The 22,650-nt window shown below is 40.0% G+C and overlaps 1 protein-coding gene across 1 annotated transcript in view; it reads right to left on the reverse strand.

Annotated features, from left to right (window-relative positions):
- The window catches only part of LOC114645277 (doublecortin domain-containing protein 1-like), a 559,771-nt gene that overhangs the window by 277,145 nt on the left and 259,976 nt on the right, over positions 1–22,650 (reverse strand). The window contains exon 9 of the mRNA XM_051922996.1: positions 7,381–7,473. Within this exon, the coding sequence (XP_051778956.1) occupies positions 7,381–7,473 (93 nt within the window). The remainder of the gene's footprint in view (positions 1–7,380; positions 7,474–22,650) is intronic.

Here is a 22,650-nt window from a genome sequence, read left to right on the forward strand (position 1 = left end):
ATACTCACCGGTAGATACATTTATGGTTTCAAGCAGCAGCACTGCAGTATATGACACACTCTACAGCACAGGCATTCATCTATGGTAGGCATTATTTTACATTTTCCACTATGTACATCACCAAGTGCCAGTTGTTCTAAGCAACAGATAGCTTCAAATTATAAATTTTCCACTCTTGATTCTCCCTAATTCTGTCACTTTCTTGTATCTCTTGTCTTTAATCTGTTGGAGTTCACCACAGGTATATTCTGGATGACACAGATAAGGTTCAGGTTAAACATTTCACCATTTTCATATTCAGACATATTGAGAGTATAAAGTGAAAGCTTGTTTGTCTAAATGCTTAGACAGATTAAAATTCACTAGAAAATGTTTTGTCAGAGTAGTTGATTGTCAACCAAATATGATTGCATTTGCACTATCAAAAAACAACCTACAAAAAGAGCTACAAGAGCTAACCATGGGGGTGATGGGTTAACACATACTGAAATAGGGAACAACATAAATAAGACAACTGGACAGTCTCACAAAAATAAATTACATCTTTGTGAAAACAACATGGATGCAGACATTCTGATATATGTACAATCCCAAAACATTAAATCACCACTTGGGAGAATGCCCGACTTTGAAATGGACATACTGTATACTGTACAGTAACTTTTAAGGCTTTGTTTCAAATTTTCTCTGGTGCCCTATAGAATGCCATCAAATGTAGCCAGTATTTTTTTTTTAATTTATAAATAATGCTTCATTTAAGAACTCAAGTTTCAATGGGAAATTAATGTATGCCACAATTGTGAAAATATCAGTTTTCTCTAATCAAGAGATAACTGGAATTACATTCTGAATTTCAGTGCAGAAATTTTATCCATCCTTATCATTCATCAATCTATTTTGTAAATCACCTTAAATTCACCTTAAATTTTAGGTCAGGTCACAGGAGACTTATCCTAAGTCTCAGTTGATAATAATAATACCGGTAATTCATTACATTTATATAGCGCTTTTCTCAGTACTCAAAGCACTGTCCACACAGGGAGGAACCGGGAAGCGAACCCACAATCTTCCACAGTCTTCTTACTGCAAAGCAGCAGCACTACCACTGTGCCACCTGTGAGGATAGGCATACTGACATACACATCAACAATTATTCACACAGGATCATCCATCCATCGATTATTAAACCATCTTAGTTAAGTTTAGGTTCATCAGGGCCCCAGAGGCTTTTATCGTTGCATGGGTCACAAGGATGAAAAAGCCTTAGATTGAGTGAAAGTCAGTTACAGGAAACAATCACATGTGTACACCCACACAATCTAATGCAGGGTCAATTGAGAATCACTGTTGTGACACTTGCGAGTTTCCCTTCATGTAATTCCTGAACAGTTCCAAAAAATGAGCACTAAAGGAGCAAATCCTGTCAAAAGATCCCAACTAGTAATGCAGAGAGCCATGTAGAATCTTTATAAAATACTAGGGGGCTCTGCCCCCTGCTCGCTTCGCTCGCCAACTCCCTGGTGGGCGCTACGCGCTAGCCACTTCACGGCTCTGCCGCTCACATATGGGGAAACGGATGTACAATTTAAACAGATTGTTATTTTCACAGGAATTGTTACATATGCATAATAGAACTAACTATTTTACATTACAGCAAGTAATTAACCATAGTAAAACGTAATAAATTGAAAGAAAATTATGTTTCATGTTGCATTAGAGGTATTTGTTGCCTTATACGTTTTTGTTCTGTTAGGCTTTGAAATTAACACACAGTCAGTCAGTCAGTCATTATCCAACCCGCTATATCCTAAATACTTTTTAAACTTACAATTTTACTGTAAAATTTCAGTTAAAACAATATTTGGAATTAGCTTTTCATCAATATTGAATTGAATTTTGATTCCGTGTTTGGACTTACATCGTGACAATGCAATATATAACTGCCCGTGAGTGAATATTGTTTCTTTCTCTCTAATAAATAAACCAACTTTTTCGAATGTTTGTCCCTGTGATTTGTTAATTGTCATAGCAAAAGCTATTCTAACTGGAAACTATAAAAGTTTTAATATGAATGGTATATTAAGATCTCCTTTAGTGTCTAATGTTATCCGCGGAAGATGTACTACATTACCTTACTTGTCGCCTGTTAAAATTGTTTGACCAATTTTGAATACAACTAATCTTGTCCTATTGCATAGCCCATCACTCACACATAAATTACACAGTAACATTATGATACATCCTTCTTTCAACAGTAATTCGACTGGTAGAAGACCAGACGGTGTTAACAGTTGTAGATATTCTACGGGATATTGTAAGTTGATGCTTTAAAATTCCGCACCATCACCACCAACTGTTTCAGCATAGTCTATTGATACACATTTAACCAATTTGCTGTGTAACCGATCAAAAATTTTAGCGTTAATTCGTTTGACTTCATCATTTCTCAGTGGTAGGATTGCCCATGTATTAATTTCTTCTGTTGGTAACCCTTCGGGATGAAATTCTTCAATAGGATTTGGACATAATAAGTCTTCTTTTGTTTGGAACTTAAAGCGAGGAAAACGTTAAAATTTATAAGAGCTGAGAGCACAGGAACTGTGTCAGACAAAAGCATTCACACGAATGAGAGGTGAGAGGACCGTGGGTGTGGGCTGCTAACTGTAAATGTTTGAGAGGAGGCAGGGACTTGAAATAATCTCTTGGCAATAGTCTCGTCTCATCTCAAGATTTTCTTTTATAATAGAGAGAAAAGATTTATTCTTAACAAAACGCTCTGAAATAACCTGAAGCTCCCAGGAGTGCAAAAAGGCAATCCAAGGTAAATAACGTCCCATTAAAATAATCCAAAACAAGGTCAAAAAACAGAACAGAAGTTCAAAAATCAAGCAAAGTAAAGACACAATAAGCACTCACCAACTCCCTAGTGCAATCGAATGAACAGCCGGGAACTATGGGTAACCATCGCCTTTATAGGAATGAGGGCAGTCCACCTCTTGGAGGACCACCCACAAAATATATTGAACATAACAAAAGATACATAGATAGACAGAAATACAGTAAAACAATTATATTAAGATAAACAAAATATTCAACATTTAACAAGACAGACATTAAACAAGAATTTGAACCCCAGTCAACAAGTCACCAGTCAACCTACTGTAACTTGCACGTCTTTTGGATGTAGAAGGAAAGCCAGAGTACAAATTATAGGAAGAATGAATTGTGCAAACTTCAGGCAGACAGACCCTGATTTCGGATTTAAACTCAAATCTCTGGAGCTATGAGGCAGCAACACTACCCAAGCACCTCCCAGTGGGCCATAATGATTGGTTTAAATTCTTTTGCTGTATTAACAGCTATAATTTTTGTTCTTACTATATTTACATTTACAATAGACTTGCTGCAAATGGAAACACTGTACTATCCCTCCCTTGAGTCCTACTTATTAAACAGAACACTGATTGAGAGAACTTTTACTAATTACATGAGTCCCTCAAGAGAATGTCTAAATTCTGTATGGTGTTAAAGTCAAAGATTAAGCATGTAATCAAGTGAATGTAGGTTCATTTTCATCAGCTCATTGTACTGTTTATTGTTGCTGTCCAACAGCTTGCAGTAAAGTGTCAAATGCATAGGTATTTATTCTCATTCATGATGTTTGCCAGGAAAGGTACTCTTTGTAAGATTATCCATCCATCCATCCATCCATAATCCAACCCACTATATCCTAACTACAGGGTCATGGGGGTCTGCTGGAGCCAAACCCAGCCAACACAGGGTGCAAGGTAGGAAACACACCCCGGGCAGGGCTGGCGTGCACACACACACACCCACACACCAAGCACACACTAGGGACAATTTAGAAATGCCAATCCACCTAACCTGCATGTCTTTGGACTATGGGAGGAAACCCACTCAGACCCGGGGAGAACATGCAAACTCCACGCAGGGAGGACCTGGGAAGCGAACCCGTGTCTCCTAACTGTGAGGCCGTGCCGTCCTTGTAAGATTATAAATACTCTAAAACCTTTCAAAATTAAACACAAAGAAAAACAAAAAATAGGCAGCAGTTTCCAGAAATGTTTACATTTAATTTGTATAGCTGGCACAAAATGTTAATAAAATGTACCAAAAATGTGTATTGGTTTCTTATAAATTGAATGTTTTTTGTATCACTGGAGAACAACCAAAACAAAAAAGACAGATCATGTCAATGTAAATAACAGTCCTGGCTAAGAATAACCTGAAGAGCACTTATCCAAAAACTTCAAAATGTGGACTGATTAGGATAATTTTTCATGTTTTAAAAAGCAGAGTCAAGAGAGTATTTTGTATCTACAGAAGAGGCCTTTCAGTTGAGTGTAAACTAATGAACAATTTCGACTCAGTAATGAAATAATAGCAGGCCTCTGCCATTTACTGCCAAGGCACCCTATTGTCCAGTGCTTGATGCTGTCAGAATAGAATTTAGTCCACCCAAACCCTGAAATGAGTTAAGCAGGTTTGAGTAGGAATGTCTTGTTATGTTCTAAATATGACCACATATTTACTTCAAGGGTCTTGTAAATAAGAAGACACAATAAGTATATTCCTAAACCAGAAATTTGAAGTGCCAAGATAGTTGTAACTTGTCATCTCTCCTGTCCTTGGTCCATTCATTCTAAAATAAGTTTAACTCCTATCATTTACAGTCTAATGATGCAGGAGATCAACAGGACAGGAGAAAGACAAAGAGAGACAGAGAGATAGAGGAGGCCTTTTGTCTGTGAAGAGGACCCTAAACTCTAACAGCCATCTGCCAAAGTATTGTAACCTTTACTTCCTCAGTCCCTATTGTTTCATTCCTAAAACAATTGTGAACTGGGTGATTAAACCAGCTGTTTTTTTTGTATGCATCTTATTCTCATAGCACTTATGATACATACCAGCAGGACATAACTGCAGAATGCCAGCAGTGCAGGTCAGCATACAGCTTCTTAAAACTGACATAAGCTCAGCAGTTCAGTCTCAAATCTATATCTATATCCTTGACTACCTCAGTAATAGACATATATCTAGTTTTCTGTCAGAAATACTGAATGTCCATTTGTTCATCTTTCCATTTAAAAACAAAAACAGTGAGGAAGATTAACATTTGAATGCTACATGTTTTGGTAGTATTTCAGGTATACATGCTGGCTGGCAAAAATGTGTTGTCAATGAAATAGCATTTTAAACATGCGGCCACTGGATAAGAAATTCAATTAATTTAGCTATTACAGAGGTAAAAATAAATTGTTTACAACTTGAATTTTCCAACCACCCTTCTGTTTGTACACTAAAAACATCTGGAACTAAACAAATTGAAAAAAACAATCAAAGTGAGGAGAGGAGAGATAGTAAAAATTAATTTAAGGAACTAAAAGATGTGTCTGGGCATCATAAATACAAAAAGTCCATATGTGATTATGTAAGATCAAGGAAAAGAAGAAAGTCACATAAGGATGTAGTGATTTGCTAGCGGAAATATGGAAATAGGGACCATGCAAAAATAATGTTCAGAGAGCCAAGCACAAAACAAACACAAAGGTCAAAGGCACTAGACAATTTCATGAACATATAAAAAAAACTGAGGTTGCTTGGGAATGTTTGTGGGTAATCAGTCAGTGAGATTGAGCTATTACTACTAAATTTAAGAACAGGGTCAGAGATTATTCCCTGAATCCTTCTTTCATGTGTTGTCTTTTGCTTCTAAACATCTGACTGCCTGGCACCGATAATCAAGCTGCAGTAAAAAGTCCTCAAATGCACAAAGTTTATTAATATAATCTGGCCACAATTTTGAAAATTATTTAATATTTTAGACCATTTTTTATTTAAACAGTGATAAATGTACAAGTGTTCTTTTTGATAACAATATTAAGGAGATTAACTATTGCTAAATATTTATACTATATTTTTGTTTAGTAATAAATATGACTCATGAATGAAGATGTTACCAACCTAATGAAAACAACAAGTGGTTTAGTCAATCAAGTCACGTTTTCTCAGATACTATAATTCAAAGTATCCTATGTATATTCAGAAAAATGCTGGTGAAACAAAAAAGAAATTTTGAATTGTGACACACTGACTATCTATCTATCTATCTATCTATCTATCTATCTATCTATCTATCTATCTATCTATCTATCTATCTATCTATCTATCTATCTATCTATCTATCTATCTATCTATCTATCTATCTATCTATTGTTGCATTGTACATGGAAGACAACTTCAGGGCTCATCAGCTGGTAACTACACTCCAAGCCAGGGGTGGCACTGCTGCTTAATGCCTTTTCTTTTTCTCCCTCTGCAGAATGGATGATTGACAGACAACCCACCAATGACGTCACGTCTGCCATCTGGCCTCCCGAACCCGTCCCTTTCACCTCACCATCCTGAAAACTGGCTCTGCCACCATCTTGGAGTTAGTCCAAAAGAGACTCTCATCTAAGAAAAACGTCTCTGCTACTGTGTCCTTTTCAGCAAACCTCAACCCTTAATTATACAGAGTTCACCTAGGTGCCCCAACCCTTTATGATATGTTGTCTTATTTACTCATGTTATATAATTTGCTTATCTTACTAATAATGAATAAATGAATGAAGTCTATAAATATGCTTCTAAGAAGGATTTTTTGATAGAATGAATTGAAAAAATAATACTTGTAATGTTAAGTTAAACAGGAGCAAATATACATGAAAAAGTTTAGTTTTTCATAAATACTCTATAGGTTGAAGACTGTGTATTTCAAAGAAATGCATATGCTTTGCCTCATGCTGTTTCTTCATTAATTCACATCTCAACAAGCAACATTATAGTGTTACTACTACTACTACCATATATATACTACCCTTAATAATAATAATAATAATAACAACAACAAATACAATCAATTCCTTGTTTAGTGCATTCTTAAATATACAAGATTAAATATAGTATACATTTGGTGGACAATGAGATATAGAATATGGTAATAGTTGATCATAAGAATTGAATGCTTCATAGCAGTAACGACTTTTTAAAAGCATTATTTTCTATGGTCTTTTTAAAAAATACACAAATGTTAAACAGCATTAAGCTGCATATATCCCTCATTATTTTTTTAAATTATAAATCAAAGGTAAAAAAATAATGCTGACATATTTTGCAAAACAGTTAGGACACTCAGCCAAGAATTAATGGTACTGTGGACATTTAACATAACATGTCCAAATAAGGTGGATGTTCTACATAAACAATGAATTGTAAATTACTTACAGACACATTCACATAAAACACACATTAATCTAAAAATGAATAGTTAGCAATAATATTGAATGATAGTGATACATTACCAATTAATTAACTTACTTTCTCTTTGTTATTGTACAAATCTTCTGTGGTCAACGAAAGAATGTCCTTTCTGGTAATTTTCTCGATGCAGTTATCTAAAGCCCAGTTTAGCTGAAAGAAAAGATATTTAAAGATTTAACTTTCATTCTGTCTTTTTAATTAAAATACTTAAACTGTTAAAACAGTGCTACTTTATTAAAAGAATATACCATTTTATACTTACATATATATATATATATATATATATATATATATATATATATATATATATATATATATATAAAGCATGAGACCCTCTTATATAACACATTCTTTCCCATTATCTCCACAGAACTGCTAGAAAGCCACATTATACTCATCCAGGTTCAGCAAAGATTTGGTAAGTTGACCAGGCAAATAACCCATTTTATACCTCCTGGTTACATTGTGACAAGCAACAAACCTGTATCCTTCCCTTACGTAGAATAAAAAGTGGCACAATACTCAAATGTACCAACAATTGGAGCTTATTTCATAAATAATTACACCATTGGGGTGGCTTACACACTTCCCTACCATCCACAACAATGAATGTGCTCAATAACTCAAAAACGGCACTACTCATTTGCCACATACTCTTTATTTTCTGTACAGTATATCTGAACCCCTACAGCCTCCTTTACTACCTTGGTATAAGACATTTTAAAACTGCATCAACAGATTTATTTCCCATAAAGTCTTTGCTACTATTTCTAAGGTCAGGAACATCCTCTGAAAGTCCTTGGGCAATCTCATCAGAGGTTTTCCTATTGGCCCTGGCTATACCTGCATTTCTAACCTCTATTTTTAATTAAAAAAACATGAACAAGAATGATAAAGCTGAATTCCATCTGTTCTGTGAGGGGACCAATTGTTGCAGCATACTGAACAGGGGAACTCAACCTAAAATTCTTGTAGGGCAATCATTAAGACATATAATCCCTGGAAGCTTCTGCTTATCTATACTGGTACTTCAAGGGTCTTTCTAATCATCAATGGAAATCCTCTGTCAAAAGTATTGTCCCCATTATGCCTGTCTTCTGACATGTGCCTTTGTGTGCTCATTCTGCCTGAAAAAATCTACAATATAGTAAAAATACATAGATACCCTCCTCGAACCGCCACCTTATTGTGGTGGAGGGGTTTGCATGTCCCAATGATCCTAGGAGCTCTGTTGTCTGGGGCTTTATGCCACTGGTAGGGCCACCCAAGGCAAACTGGTCCTAGGTGAGGGATGAGACAAAGAGCGGTTCAATAAAACCTCCTATAAAGGAGAAAAAATTTGGACGGCGTTTTCCCTCGCCTGGACGCAAGTCACTGGGGCCCCCCTATGGAGCCAGGCCTAGAGGTGGGGCTCAATAGCGAGTACCTGGTGGCAGGGCCTGCACCCATGGGGCTCGGCCTGGCACAGCCCAAAGAGGCAACGTGAGTCCCCTTCCCATGGGCTCACCACCTATGGGAGGGGCCAAGGTGGTCGGGTGCAGTGTGAGTTGGGTGGTGGCGAAAGGCGGGGACCTTGACGGTCCGATCCTCGGCTACATAAGCTGGCTCTTGGGATGTGGAATGTCACCTCTCTGAAGGGGAAGGAGCCTGAGATAGTGTGCAAGGTCGAGAGGTTCCGGCTAGATATAGTCGGGCTCACCTCGACGCACAGCTTGAACTCTGGAGCCAATCTCCTTGAGAGGGGCTGGACTCTCTACCACTCTGGAGTTGCCCCCGGTGAGAGGCGCCGAGCTTGTGTGGGCATACTTATTGCCCCCCGACTTGGAGCCTGTTCATTGGGGTTTACCCCGGTGGACGAGAGGGTAGCTTCACTCCACCTTCGGGTGGGGGGATGGGTCCTAACTGTTGTTTGTGTGTATGCGCCGAACAGCAGTTTGGAGTACCCACCCTTTTTGGAGTCCCTGGAGGGGGTGCTAGAGGGCACACCTTCTGGGGACTCCCTTGTACTGCTGGGAGACTTCAATGCTCACGTGGACAATGACAGTGAGACCTGGAAGGGCTTGATTGGGAGGAATACCCCCCCCTCCCGATCTGAACCCGAGCGGTGTTTTGTTATTGGACTTCTGTGCTCATCACAGATTGTCCATAACGAACACCATGTTCAAGCATAGGGGTGTTCATATGTGCATTTGGCACCAAGACACCCTAGGCCTCAGTTCGATGATCGACTTTGTGGTCATGTCGTCGGATCTGCGGCCACATGTCTTGGACACTCAGGTGAAGAGAGGGACGGAGCTGTCAAATGATCACAAATGATGTGGTGAGTTGGCTTCGATGGTGGAGGAGGATGCCGGTCAGGCCTGGTAGGCCCAAACGCGTTGTGAGGGTCTGTTGGGAACATCTGGCAGAGTCCCCTGTCAGAAGTAGCTTCAACTCCCATCTCCGGCAGAACTTCGACTACGTCCCGAGGGAGGTGGGGGACATTGAGTCCGAATGGGCCATGTCCCGTGCCTCTATTGTTGAGGCGGCTGACTAGAGCTGTGGCCGTAAGGTGGTCGGTGCATGTCGTGGCGGCAATCCCCGAACCCATTGTTGGACACCAGCGGTGAGGGATGCCATCAAGCTGAAAAAGGAGTCCTACAGGACCCTTTTGTCCTGTGGGACTCTGGAGGCAGCTAATAGGTACCGGCAGGCCAAGCGGAATGCGGCTTCGGTGGTTGCTGAGGCAAAAACTCAGGCATGGGAGGAGTTTGGGGAGGCCATGGACAATGACTTTCACACGGCTTCAAGGAGATTCTGGTCCACCATCCGGCGTCTCAGGAGGGGGAAGCAGTGCAGTGTGAACACTGTATATGGTGGGGATAGTGCGCTGCTGACCTCGACTCGAGACATTGTGGGACGGTGGGGGGGAGTACTTCAAAGACCTCTTCAATCCCACTAACATGCTTTCCAATGAGGAAGCAGAGCCTGGGGACTCGGAGGTGGGCTCCCCCATCTCTGGGACTGAGGTCACCGAGGTGGTTAAAAAATTCCTTGGTGGCAGGGCCCTGGGGGTGGATGAAATACGCCCAGAGTTCCTCAAGGCTCTGGATGTTGTAGAACTGTCTTGGTTGACACACCTCTGCAACATCACATGGACATCAGGGACAGTGCCTCTGGATTGGCAGACCAGGGTGGTGGTCCCCCTCTTTAAGAAGTGAGACCGGAGGGTGTGTTCCCACTACAGAGGGATCACACTTCTCAGCCTCCCTGGAAAAGTCTATTCGGGGGTCCTGGAGAGGAGGGTCCGTCAGATAGTCGAACCTCGGATTCAGGAGGAACAGTATGGGTTTCATCCTGGTCGCGGAACAGTGTCCTGGAGGGTGCATGGGAGTTTGCCCAACCAGCCTACATGTGTTTTGTGGACTTGGAAAAGGCGTTCAACCGTGTCCCTTGGGGAATCCTGTGGGGGGTGCTCCGGGAGTATGGGGTACCGGACCCCCTGATAAGGGCTGTTCGGTCCCTGTACAACCGGTGTCAGAGCTTGGTCCACATTGCCGGCAGTAAGTCAAACCCGTTTCCGGTGAGAGTTGGACTCTGCCAGGGCTGCCCTTTGTCACTGATTCTGTTCATAACTTTTATGGACAGAAATTCTAGGTGCAGCCAGGGCGTTTGAGGGGGTCCAATTTGGTGGACTCAGGATTGTGTCACTGCATTTTGCAGATGATGTTGTCCTGTTTGCTCTATCAGGCCATGATCTTCAGCTCTCTCTGGATCGGTTCGCAGCCGAGTGTGAAGCGGCTAGGATGGGAATCAGCACCCCCAAATCTGAGACCATGGTCCTCAGCCGGAAAAGGGTGGAGTGCCCTCTCAGGGTTGGGGGCGAGATCCTGTCCCAAGTGGAGGAGTTCAAGTATCTCAGGGTCTTGTTCACAAATGAGGGACGAATGGAGCGTGAGATCGACAGGCGGATCGGTGCGGCATCTGCAGTGATGCGGGCTCTGCATCGGTCTGTCGTGTTGAAAAAGGAGCTGAGCCGTAAGGCAAAGCACTCAATTTACCAGTCGATCTATGTTCCTACCATCACCTATGGTCATGAGCTATGGGTAGTGACCTAAAGAACGAGATCACGAATACAAGCAGCTGAAATGAGTTTCCTCCGCAGGGTGTCGGGGCTTACCCTTAAAGATAGGTTGAGAAGCTCAGTCATCCGGGAGGGGCTCCACATCGAGAGGAGTCAGATGAGGTGGCTCGGGCATCTGATCAGGATGCCTCCTGGACGCCTCCCTGGTGAGGTGTTCCAGGCATGTCTAACCGGGAGGAGGCCCCGGGGAAGATCCAGGACATGCTGGAGGGACTATGTCTCCCGGCTGGCCTGGGAATGCCTCGGGATTCTCCCAGAAGAGATAGAAGAAGTGGCCGGGGAGAGGGAAATCTGGGCATCTCTGCTCAATCTGCTGCCCCTGCGACCCAATCCCGGATATGCGGAAGAAGATGGATGGATGGATGGATGGATGGATGGATGGATGGATGGATGGATGGATGGGTGGATGGATGGATGGACATAGATACAAGATGACCAAAAAAAGGAATTTTTGAGTTTTAATACTAAAGATATCAAAAATATCCAAAATACAAATGATATTTATGCTTGTAATTTTTCATCCTCACCTTTCCCAAAGAATGTCATTAGGGGTTATTTGGTGGTATTGACAAGAATTATTAGTTACACAGAGGGATTTTCATCATATGTCTTGCCCAATTAGCATGACTTCATCATCATAAAGGCGGTATATCCACAGCCTGATCTCCTAAAATTTCATATTTAACAACTGGGTGTATTAAAAAATTAAAAATCTAAGCTGAAAAAAAATCCTGATTGTTTCATACCTTTCCCACAACACAGCATTGGGGTACAGAGAAGTGTGGTTTCCATTTTTCAGTTTTTTTACTTTCTTATTTTTATTTACTATATCAATGGCTGAGAGATGATTGCCTAGAAGTAATTTCCCTTAAGATAAGAAGGGTGAGTGCACATATGATTTCAATTGACAGCCATACTTATTTTGTTTTAATCATTTAAATCCTTAAACATTCTTACACATGGTCATTTCTTTTATGAATCTTAAAGGAAACATCAATGTTTACCATAGGTATTCTATAAAATAATATAAATGGATGAGAAAAACACTTTACACAAATGACTATATATAATTGATGAATGCAAAATTGCATCTATAGAAAATTAAATTTCTTCTGATAGTGCAGTTAATGAACCTCAAATAAACATTTTTAAAAGTCATGTGACCACTTTGTGGCAAAAGGATAACATATAACTGAGCTTTTTGGGTTTGCACATTTGCAGTATCTAAATAAATGACCGGTATAGGGAATCCGCCCATCAGTTTTGCCATCCTTAGGTGGGTCTTGTCTTCTGTAGTGGTCTCATTCTCTTCCACTTTGTTGTTGATGCCTACTGTATGTCGGTGCTCCCTGACTGCTCATTGCTGCTAAAGCTATTAGAAGTGGTCATTTTGGTCCTTTCCTGGCTATTTGTAAGGTCAGCCTTAGTAGTTTCAGCTGTGCTATGCAATGCTTGTTGAAAATGTTATTTTCATTAATCTATTTATTTGTTTATTCATTTTTAATCTGCAAATGTCAGGTATATTTTTTGACAAAACAGCATCTATTACTCGTCTCTCTTTTTAAACATTTCTTTCCACTGTGCCTTCGTTTTGAATTGCCATCCATTTTGTCTTTTCCTCCTTTGAACCACGGTAGCACACCCAATGTACAATCTTGTAAAAGTAACATACTGTATTAGAGACCTGCTGTGATTGTGCCTTACCCTCTTGTATTTTTCTTTTAAAACCTTTTAATTAAGTTTTGATTGGATAGGTTTATAATCATGGAGATCGAAGTGAGATACAGATGGGATGCATGTTTCTATGACTGCCTGTGGGTGAAAACCTGGAGTTTTCTTGTATTTGGAAATTTTCTTCGAATATGCTAAGGCCTTTTATGAGCAGGACCCAGGGTGTGCACCCAAGTCACTCTGGTGGTAGATCCAGCCATGGCTATGTCATAAGATGGTCCTCTGCTAGGGTAAGTTCAAGCCACCCCTTACTTTTGCTACAAAAAAAAGCAAACTACACCTCATTTATGGGCCTTCTGGTGTTCCTGGCCCTCTGAAGCTTCTGGAGCTCTTAAAAAGACACATCTCACAGGATACTTTTTTTACTCCAAGAAAAGAACAGGACAGTACCATCCCCCTAGCAGTAGTCATTGAACTCATGCATTCTCTAACTAGTGGCCATTAACTTCAACCAATCAACCAGGTTTGAGACCACATGCATGTCCTCTGTGAACTAATTCTCCACATTTGTAAAGTCCAACCTCTATTACACAGCTTTTCATTTAGGAGTCCTTGCTTCCCAAAATAGTTTATTCTTAAAAACAAAGGTGCCAGAGTGGTTCTTCAGAGTGGTGTCTTCCCAAAAGACCCATCCATATGAAGGCTCCAGAAAGAATCTATATTTAGACCTATCACAGACTCCATACTGTAAATAACCATTGAATTATTTGTGAAATAACCATGGCTCATGAGTTTAAAAGGACATTTGCTGCATACAATAATAGAAGCTATGTTCAGGTTTTCTTACTCTCTTAGTGTCCTGCTACATTAAAGATTTCAGTTTTTTTCCTACAATTAGGAAGTTTTTCAATGCACAAAAAACAACTTCATATGCAAAAAACCCATCTCAGAATGAAATGATGCTTTTTAAGCAAAGGTTTAATGAGGAACCACACAACCCGGTAAAGAACCAGAAAGTGTCATTAAAGAACCATTATTTTTAAGAGTACATGGTAATTTGGCCTTCTTTTGTCACTCTCCTATGAAACTTTATTCATCGTTTTGTCATCCTAGTAGTGCCATTAGTGTCACTGGAGACATCTTGTCAAGCAGACACTCCTTTCATAATAAACGTTAGAAATATCTTGTTGAATAAAGCAAGTTTTTTTTTTCTTTCTGTAACAAAGATAGTACAGTAAAGCAAAAAGAAAAAAACAAGTTAAATGCAAACCTAAGCATCTACGGAAAAAAACACACAGAAAGTGATTGACTTGGGCCAGTAGGTACAAAATACGTCTGTATGTTCTTTGTGTAGCTGAGCACAATCCATATCTCTATTTTTTAATAAAATGCCAATGGTGGACACTTTTTCCAAGAGTGAATGAAAAAGAAGATGATTTTTTTTTCTCTGTCCTCCAGCACTCTATATTTAATTAATGGTTTCTGGTTTTGTTATCCACCCTGCACTGTTACTAGGTGGGTTAGCATCCCATGAAATGTATAGTATTCTTTATACATTTTCAAGAGCTGTGGGAATCTGAAACAAATTAGTAGTTAAAGCAGAAAACTTGACAACCTTCAAGAAGTATCTGGATGAGGTATTGGGACAGTTTACCTATTAGTATTATGGACTGAATTGTCTCCACTCATGTGTCAGATTTATGTTCTTAAGTGTTGTGAAACACATGGAAGGTTTACATTCTGAATTACTATTACATTATTTTACATTATATTACAATCTGAAATAGATGATGCATCTATGAGTAAACAAAATTCCAAAACACATTAAAAAGGTTAAACAAAATAAACATGCAGAGCTATTAATTACAACTGTAACCTATTCAAGCCTATACCACACATAAAGCATATTGATTCTAGAGTCAAATACTGCAGAGGTGTCAGCTTATTCCAAAATATTACCCTGGGCAGGGGATATAGACCTGTAGAGGTGGAAGTGTTATTATGGAAAAGTTCACTACAGTGGTAGCACATAGCAGACATATGCTGAGGCACGATGCAAGACGAAAGTGAATAATGCACACCAAACAATAGTAAGCTAAGGTGTAGAACGTATGTAATATCTGATTGATACAGAGTTATCAGACATAATCATCTACCCATGTAAAATTCTTAACTTGATACGTACTTAACAACTCAGTAAAAACTCTCATGTAAATCAATAGATTTTTAATTTTTGATTATTTTTGCCTCACAGGCAACATTTGAGTCTGGCTCAAACCACCCACTAGAGACTACATATAATAGTAAAGAAATAGATATAAACATAAAACTATACAAAATTTGACAAACAAGCAAATAATTCAGTCCATTAAACCTATTTGTTAAGATACTAGAAAAGTTAACCTAAAATGTCAGAAGTTCATATTGATTGACTATCAAAACGAAAGCATCTTGCAATATAATAATAGGAGAATTGGAACCACAATAAAAAGTAGTGGGAGAATTGTTTAATCAGTCACTCCTGAGATTCCTAGTTGCATGGTTTGATATTATCAACGGCAAAAGTTATTAAATCTGATATGCTGTCTAATTAGAAATTGCATAGAATCATGTAGTGTGATGACATGCCTTTTAGTCCTTAGTCTTATTATTATTTATTTATTTTTGGTAGCATGGTGTCCAGAACTGCTTGCGGTACTCCAGATTAGAACATTTGAACATTAGAACAATCTAGATAAGAACAGGCAATTCAGCCCAACAAAGTTCACCATCCCAATCCACTTAATTCTTCTAAAAAACATTTTGAAACTCCCTAAAGTCTTACTGTCTACCACACTACTTAGTAACTAATTCCATGTGTCTATGGTTCTCTATGTAAAGAAAAACTTCCTAATGTTTGTGTGAAATTTACCCTTAACAAGTTTCCAACTGTGCTCCTGTGTTCTTGATGAACTCATTTTAAAATAACAGTCACGATCCATTGTACTAATTCCCTACATAATTTTAAACACTTCAGTCATGTCGCCTCTTAATCTTCTGTTTAAACTGAAAAGGCTCAGCTCTTTTAATCTTTCCTCATAATTCATCCCCTGTAGCCCTGGAATCAGCCTAGTCGCTCTTCTCTGGACCTTTTCTATCGCTGCTATGTCCTTTTTGTAGCATGGAGACCAAAACTACACACAGTACTCCAGATGAGGCCTCACCAGTGCATTATAAAGCTTAAGCATAACCTCCTTGGACTTGTACTCCACACATCGTGTTATATAACCTAACATTCTATTAGCTTTCTTAATGGCTTCTGAACACCGTCAGGAAGTTGATAGTGTAGAGTCCACTATGACTCCTAAATCCTCCTCATAAGGTGTACTCTTGATTTTCAGACCTCCCATTGTGTATTCAGTTGTGGTCATATAAGGTTATTATATATTATGAGTGGAACATCCCTTGATTTATATTCAAAATTTTTTAAGGAAAATAGCCTAACATTTTATTTACCATTTTATTTGAGTCTAAACATTGTGCAGACCAATGGTTTTCAGTCTTAGTCTTAGGGGACCCCTATGGCTACAGAATAATAGAAGGAAAGAACGATCAGCCAAATAAACAAAAATGACTTACTGATTGTAAAATTGGTTGAAGCAAAAACCTATAGTCATAGCTTTCCCCCAGGACTGAGGTGGGAAACCACTGCTGTAGACAAGGAGAATGTTGCGTCAAAGTAAACCCTTAAAACATTTTTAATGGTTGCTTACTAATGAAATCTTATAAAGACTTTCTGTCTTCAGGTACTTATCCCACCTGACGCGATAGGTTAGTTAGCTTAGCTTGAATATGCCTGGTAAAGGGGTCTCCTATTTTAGAGCTTTTTTTACTTCTGTTTTAGACATTCCATTTATTGCTTCTTTTGAACATGCTTCAGCAGCATGTTTGTTTATTTCATTTGTTATTTTCCTCTCGTGTTTAATGATTTGTTTAAATTCTTTTTTGCCAGAAAACTGGTTTGGTGTTAATAATAAGTCTCTTTTTAGTTCTCACTTGGCACTTTAAATGCCTTTTTGATCAATTACTCAGCACTCTGGTAACGTGGTTTGCACGGCTGCCTTACAGCTTCAAGAATCTTGGATGATGTTGCATGTTCTCCCTGTGTCTGTGCGGACCTTGTTAAGATAAGTCCAACCATCCATTTTCCAACCCGCTGAATCCAAACACAGGGTCACGGGGGTCTGCTGGAGCCAATCCCAGCCAACACAGGGCACAAGGCAGGAACCAATCCCGGGCAGGGTGCCAACCCACCGCAGTAAGATAAGTCAAAATTACAAAAAAGAACTTATGCAGAAAATGGATACATGAAACGGGCAGAAGGATAGATAAGAAATAGAACATAACTTTATTAGGTACGACATCAACACCAATAATTTTGAAGAGCCAGCCTCCATTCTATGAAATTTCTTTTTAAAAATGTTTTAATATATTTTGTTGTTAACACTAATAGCTTTTGGCATTTATAATTCATTAACTGAAAAATATCTTTGTGCATATGGAATTGCTGTATATATCTGAAAAATGTATATATACAGGGCTCATTTTCAATGGTCAACTGCAGGTATTTTTATAAAAAGTAATTTTTAAAATCCTATTCAAGGAATGAACAAATAAGAAAAAGGAAGGTTTACATTGTAAAGTTAAGCAGCTGGATTGCCTCCCCTTCGTGAAATCAATCATTTGTCCAGACTGTGGGAGTCGAAGTTAGTTTTTGAAAAGAGACCCATACATAAACAAGTCAATAACTCATTGTGTTCTATTATCAAGGCAGAAGAGAGAGCTTACAAAAAGCAGTTCTGGCTCCCTTCAGAATGAGCGTCACTGTATTCAGTGACCAGGAGAGGATCTTTTGTTTTTGGCTGTGCTGGCTTTAGTGTATGGATGGGAAAAGACAGAATTGCATAAAGATTCATCCAAGAAAGCCATTCGACTGTCTCATGCACAATTATCCATGGAAATATTAAATGATGATATTTGTTGAAGAAGTATTGAATATTTTACCTTATGATTAGTGAATTTATGAACCACTTAAATAATTATAAAATGTTAAGCTGCCACTGTGCCACTGCCAGTGTTTATTGTTTCTGACTGTCCTTTGCAAGTCCTTATGAAAAGATTTTTAAAAAGAAATGTATGCAAATAACCAGGACAATGAAAATTATCCAATAATAAATTTTTATCCCTATATAATAAATGAAATACTATAAACAAACACATTCATTAAACAACTAAACAATCTACCTTATATGCGAAGTAGCTTTATGAACTCATTACCCTTGGCTTTGTATAACAATCTTCATTAAAAAGAGACACGTTTTAGTAAGATGTTATATTGCTAGTTATAAACACAACTCATAGGCATTTCTGACGTATAAAGTACACTTAGCTTCACATGTTAACTGTTCAATTTTTGACTCTCTTGAAATTCACTAAATTTCCTTAATGCACTCTTTCCAGTACATGCAAGTAGAAACTCATCCTAGGAGAATTAAAAGAGTTAAAGCAGAATAAATGTAATAGTGCCCAATTTTCACAAAGTTCCAAAGAAACTTTAATTTCTCTGCACCAGTCTATTGTGTTGTAGGCTTCGCATCACATACAACATTTTTATTTTCAAGATAAGACCTTTAGATATGAATAAATGTATTTACACACACAACAAAAAAATATTTGCCTCACACACCCAAGGTTTGAGCAACAGCACAAAGATGGGAATGTGGAGCATTTTAGAAGCAGGCAGTACAGGTGATGAGCACTGGGATTTGAATCAGACGTCTGTGTTGAAGGATGGAGCACAACAAGAGCATTTAGTGGCTCAGGGTCATGCCAGACTGCATAATGTTTTTAACTCTGAGTGAAAAAAAATAACACACACACACACTATTATAAATAAGCAAAAATCTAGGACATGAAAATGAATAAAGTTAATACAAAGTCAAAATAATAAATCAATGCTAAAATTATTAAATATTAATTATTTTTTAAAGATACTAGGGGGCTTTGCCCCCTGCTCGCTTCGCTCGCCAACCCCCCGTGTTTGGTTTTCCGGATACACACTTTTAGGATATTTTTTTTCTTTGAATTGTTGCTATTTCATTACTTTCACTTTTATTTCAGAACTTATGTAAAAACAATATTTGGAATCTTTCAACTCCCAATATGCTGAATCTTTTAAATTAGGTCAGTGAGACATGTGTTTAATGACTTTGTCAGGTTAGAGATAATGAAAACTGGAATTCAAAAGACTAAAAAAAAAAAACGTAGGTGCGAAACACATGCAGAGCAACATACAGAATATGAAAGCAGAAAAAAACGACAGGGTCCAAACAAAGACAGTAAACATCGCATTAGCGCAAAAAAAGAGAAATTATTACTCGGAGAAATAACGAAAAGGCGAAGAGAAATTGAATATATGGACATAGGTGATATGTCAGAAGTATGTAAAAATTGTAAGGCTTTGAAGTTTAAGTCAGAGAATTTCAAAAATGTATTTTACATCACATGCATTTATTGGTTACTTTGCAAAAAAAATTATTAACTGATGATGATGTAGATCGCTTTGTCTATGCTGAAATTCCAAACAGAGAAACCTATCCTGAATTATCTCTAACCTGCTCTGCATGTGTTTGGCCCCTTGTTTTTTAACCTCTTTATGACGTTTTACTTTGTTTTCTACTCTGTCTTTTATTTCTGACCTCGCTTTGTCCTGCTTTATTTTCAATGACACCTGGTCTATGGTGATTATTTTCCCTTTTTCGAGTATTAATTTCCATTTGTTTGCGCTACTGCGATCTTTACTTTCTTTTTTATACTTTCTAATTTTCCTACTTTCATATTCTTTAACTCTCTCCACATTTGTAGCGCGCATGCGTTTTTTTTTTTTGAGCCTTTCGAATTCCACTGCTTTCATAATCTGCTCTGCATGTGTATAGCGCCAATGTTTGTGAATGTGTTTATGAAGTTCTACTTTGTCTTTTACTTTGTCTTTTAATTCTGAGCCTGATCAGACGTGCTTTGTTTCAATTTCACTTGTTCCGGGCTGATAATTACTTGCCTTATTTTCTGAATTTGCACCTAGATTGTTTTTTCTTTTTTGCTCTTTTTTCTCTCCAACGCTTTTGAGTCTCTTTTCTCTGCACTGCTTTCTTCTTCGCTTAGTCGTCGACATTTCATTTACAATGTATTGTCCTTATATGCTTTATATGTGCTGAGACCCTGGATCTGTGTGTGCCCAAATCCTTCACAAGACTGAATGTTTTGCTGCCCCGTTGTCTTATTTGATATTGGTTGTAAGTAGGGAGTGTCTTGCAAGAATCTCATGTTCCCGGATGACTGAGCTTCTCACCCTATCTTTAAGGGAAAGCCCAGACACCCTGCAGAGGAAACTCATTTCAGCTGTTTGTATTCGTGATCTCGTTCTTTCAGTCACTACCCACAGCTCATGACCATAGGTGAGGGTAGGAACATAGATTGTCCAGTAAATTGAGAGCTTTGCCTTATGGCTCAGCTCCTTTTTTGCCATGACAGACCGATGCAGAGCCTGCATCACTGTGGACGCTGCACCGATCCGCATGTCGATCTCCCGCTCCATTCTTCCCTCACTCATGAACAAGACCCAGAGATACTTGAACTCCTCCACTTAGGGCAGGATCTCACCCCCAACCCTGAGAGGGCACTCCACCCTTTTCCTACTGAGGACCACAGTCTCGGAATTGGAGGTGCTGATTCCCATCCCAGCCGCTTCACACTCAGCTGCGAACAGATCCTATGCACCCTCCAGGACCCTGCCAAAGGTGTATAGCTGGTCCACTGTTCATTGACTAGGACAAAAACCACACTGTTCCTCCTGAATCCGAGGTTTGACTATCTGACTGACCCTCCTCTCCAGGAGCCCTGAATAGACTTTTCCAGGGAGGCTGAGGAGTGTGATCCCTCTGTAGTTGGAACACACCATCTGGTCCCCCTTCTTAAAGAGGGGGACCACCATCCCGGTCTGTCAATCCAAAGGCACTGTCCCCGATGTCCATGTGATGTTGCAGAGGCGTGTCAACCAAGATAGTCCTACAACATCCAGAGCCTTGAGGAACTCCGGACGTATCTCATTCACCCCCGGGGCCCTGCCACCAGGGAGTTTTTTGACTACCTCGGTGACCTCAGTCCAAGAGATGAGAGGGTCCAGCTCCAAGTCCCCCTGCTCTGCTTCCTCATTGGAAGGCATGTTAATGCGATTGAGGAGGTCTTTGAGATACTCCCCCCACCGACCCACAACATCCCGAGTCGAAGTTAGCAGCGCACCATCCCCACCATATACAGTGTTGACACTGCACTGCTTCCCCTTCCTGAGACGCCGGATGGTGGACCAGAATCTCCTCGAAGCCATCTGGAAGTCATTCTCCATGGCCTCCCCAAACTCCTCCCACGCCTGAGTTTTTGCCACAGGAACCACCGAAGCCGCATTTCGCCTGGCCTGATGGTATCTATTAGCTGCCTCTGGAGTCACACTGGACAAAAGGGTCCTGTAGGACTCCTTCTTCAGCTTGATGGCATCCCTCACTGCCAGTATCCACCAACAGGTTCGGGAATTGCCGCCATGACAGGCAGCGACCACCTTACGGCCACAGCTCCGGTCAGCCGCCTCAACAATAGATGCACGGAACATGGCCCATTTGGACTCAATGTCCCCCACCTCCCTCGGGACGTGGTCGAAGTTCTGCTGGAGGTGGGAGTTGAAACTACTTCTGACAGGGGACTCTGCAATACGTTCCCAGCAGACCCTCACAAAACATTTGGGCCTACCAGGCTTGACCAGCATTTTCCCCCACCATCAAAGCCAACTCACACCAGGTGGTGATCGGTTGACAGCTCCGCTCCTCTCTTCGCCTGAGTGTCCAAGACATGACGACACGACCACGAAGTCGATCATCGAACTGAGGCCTAGGGTGTCCATGTGCCAGGTGCACATATGGACACCCCTATGCTTGAACATGGTGTTCGTTATGGACAATCCATGATGAGCACAGACGTCCAATAACAAAACACTGCTCGGGTTCAGATCGGGGGGGCCATTCCTCCCAATCACGCCCTTCCAGGTCTCACTGTCACTGCCCACGTGAGCATTGAAGTCTCACAGCGGAACGAGGGAGTCCTCAGAAGGTGTGCCCTCTAGCACCTCCTCCAGGGACTCCAAAAAGGGTGGGTACTCCAGACTGCTGTTCGGTGCATACGCGCAAACAACAGTTAAGACCCGTCCCCCCACCCGAAGGCGGAGGGAGGCTACCCTCTCGTCTACTGGGGTAAACCCCAATGAACAGGCTCCATGTTGGGGGGCAATAAGTATGCCCACACCCGCTCAAAGAGATTGGTTCCAGAGTTCACGCTGTGCGTCGAGGTGAGCCTGACTATATCTAGCCAGAACCTCTCAGCCTCGCGCACTAGCTCAGGTTCCTTCCCCTTCAGAGAGGTGACATTCCATGTCCCAAGAGCCAGCTTCT

Source organism: Erpetoichthys calabaricus, chromosome 2 (genome assembly GCF_900747795.2).
Source record: "Erpetoichthys calabaricus chromosome 2, fErpCal1.3, whole genome shotgun sequence".
Lineage (NCBI taxonomy): Eukaryota > Metazoa > Chordata > Cladistia > Polypteriformes > Polypteridae > Erpetoichthys > Erpetoichthys calabaricus.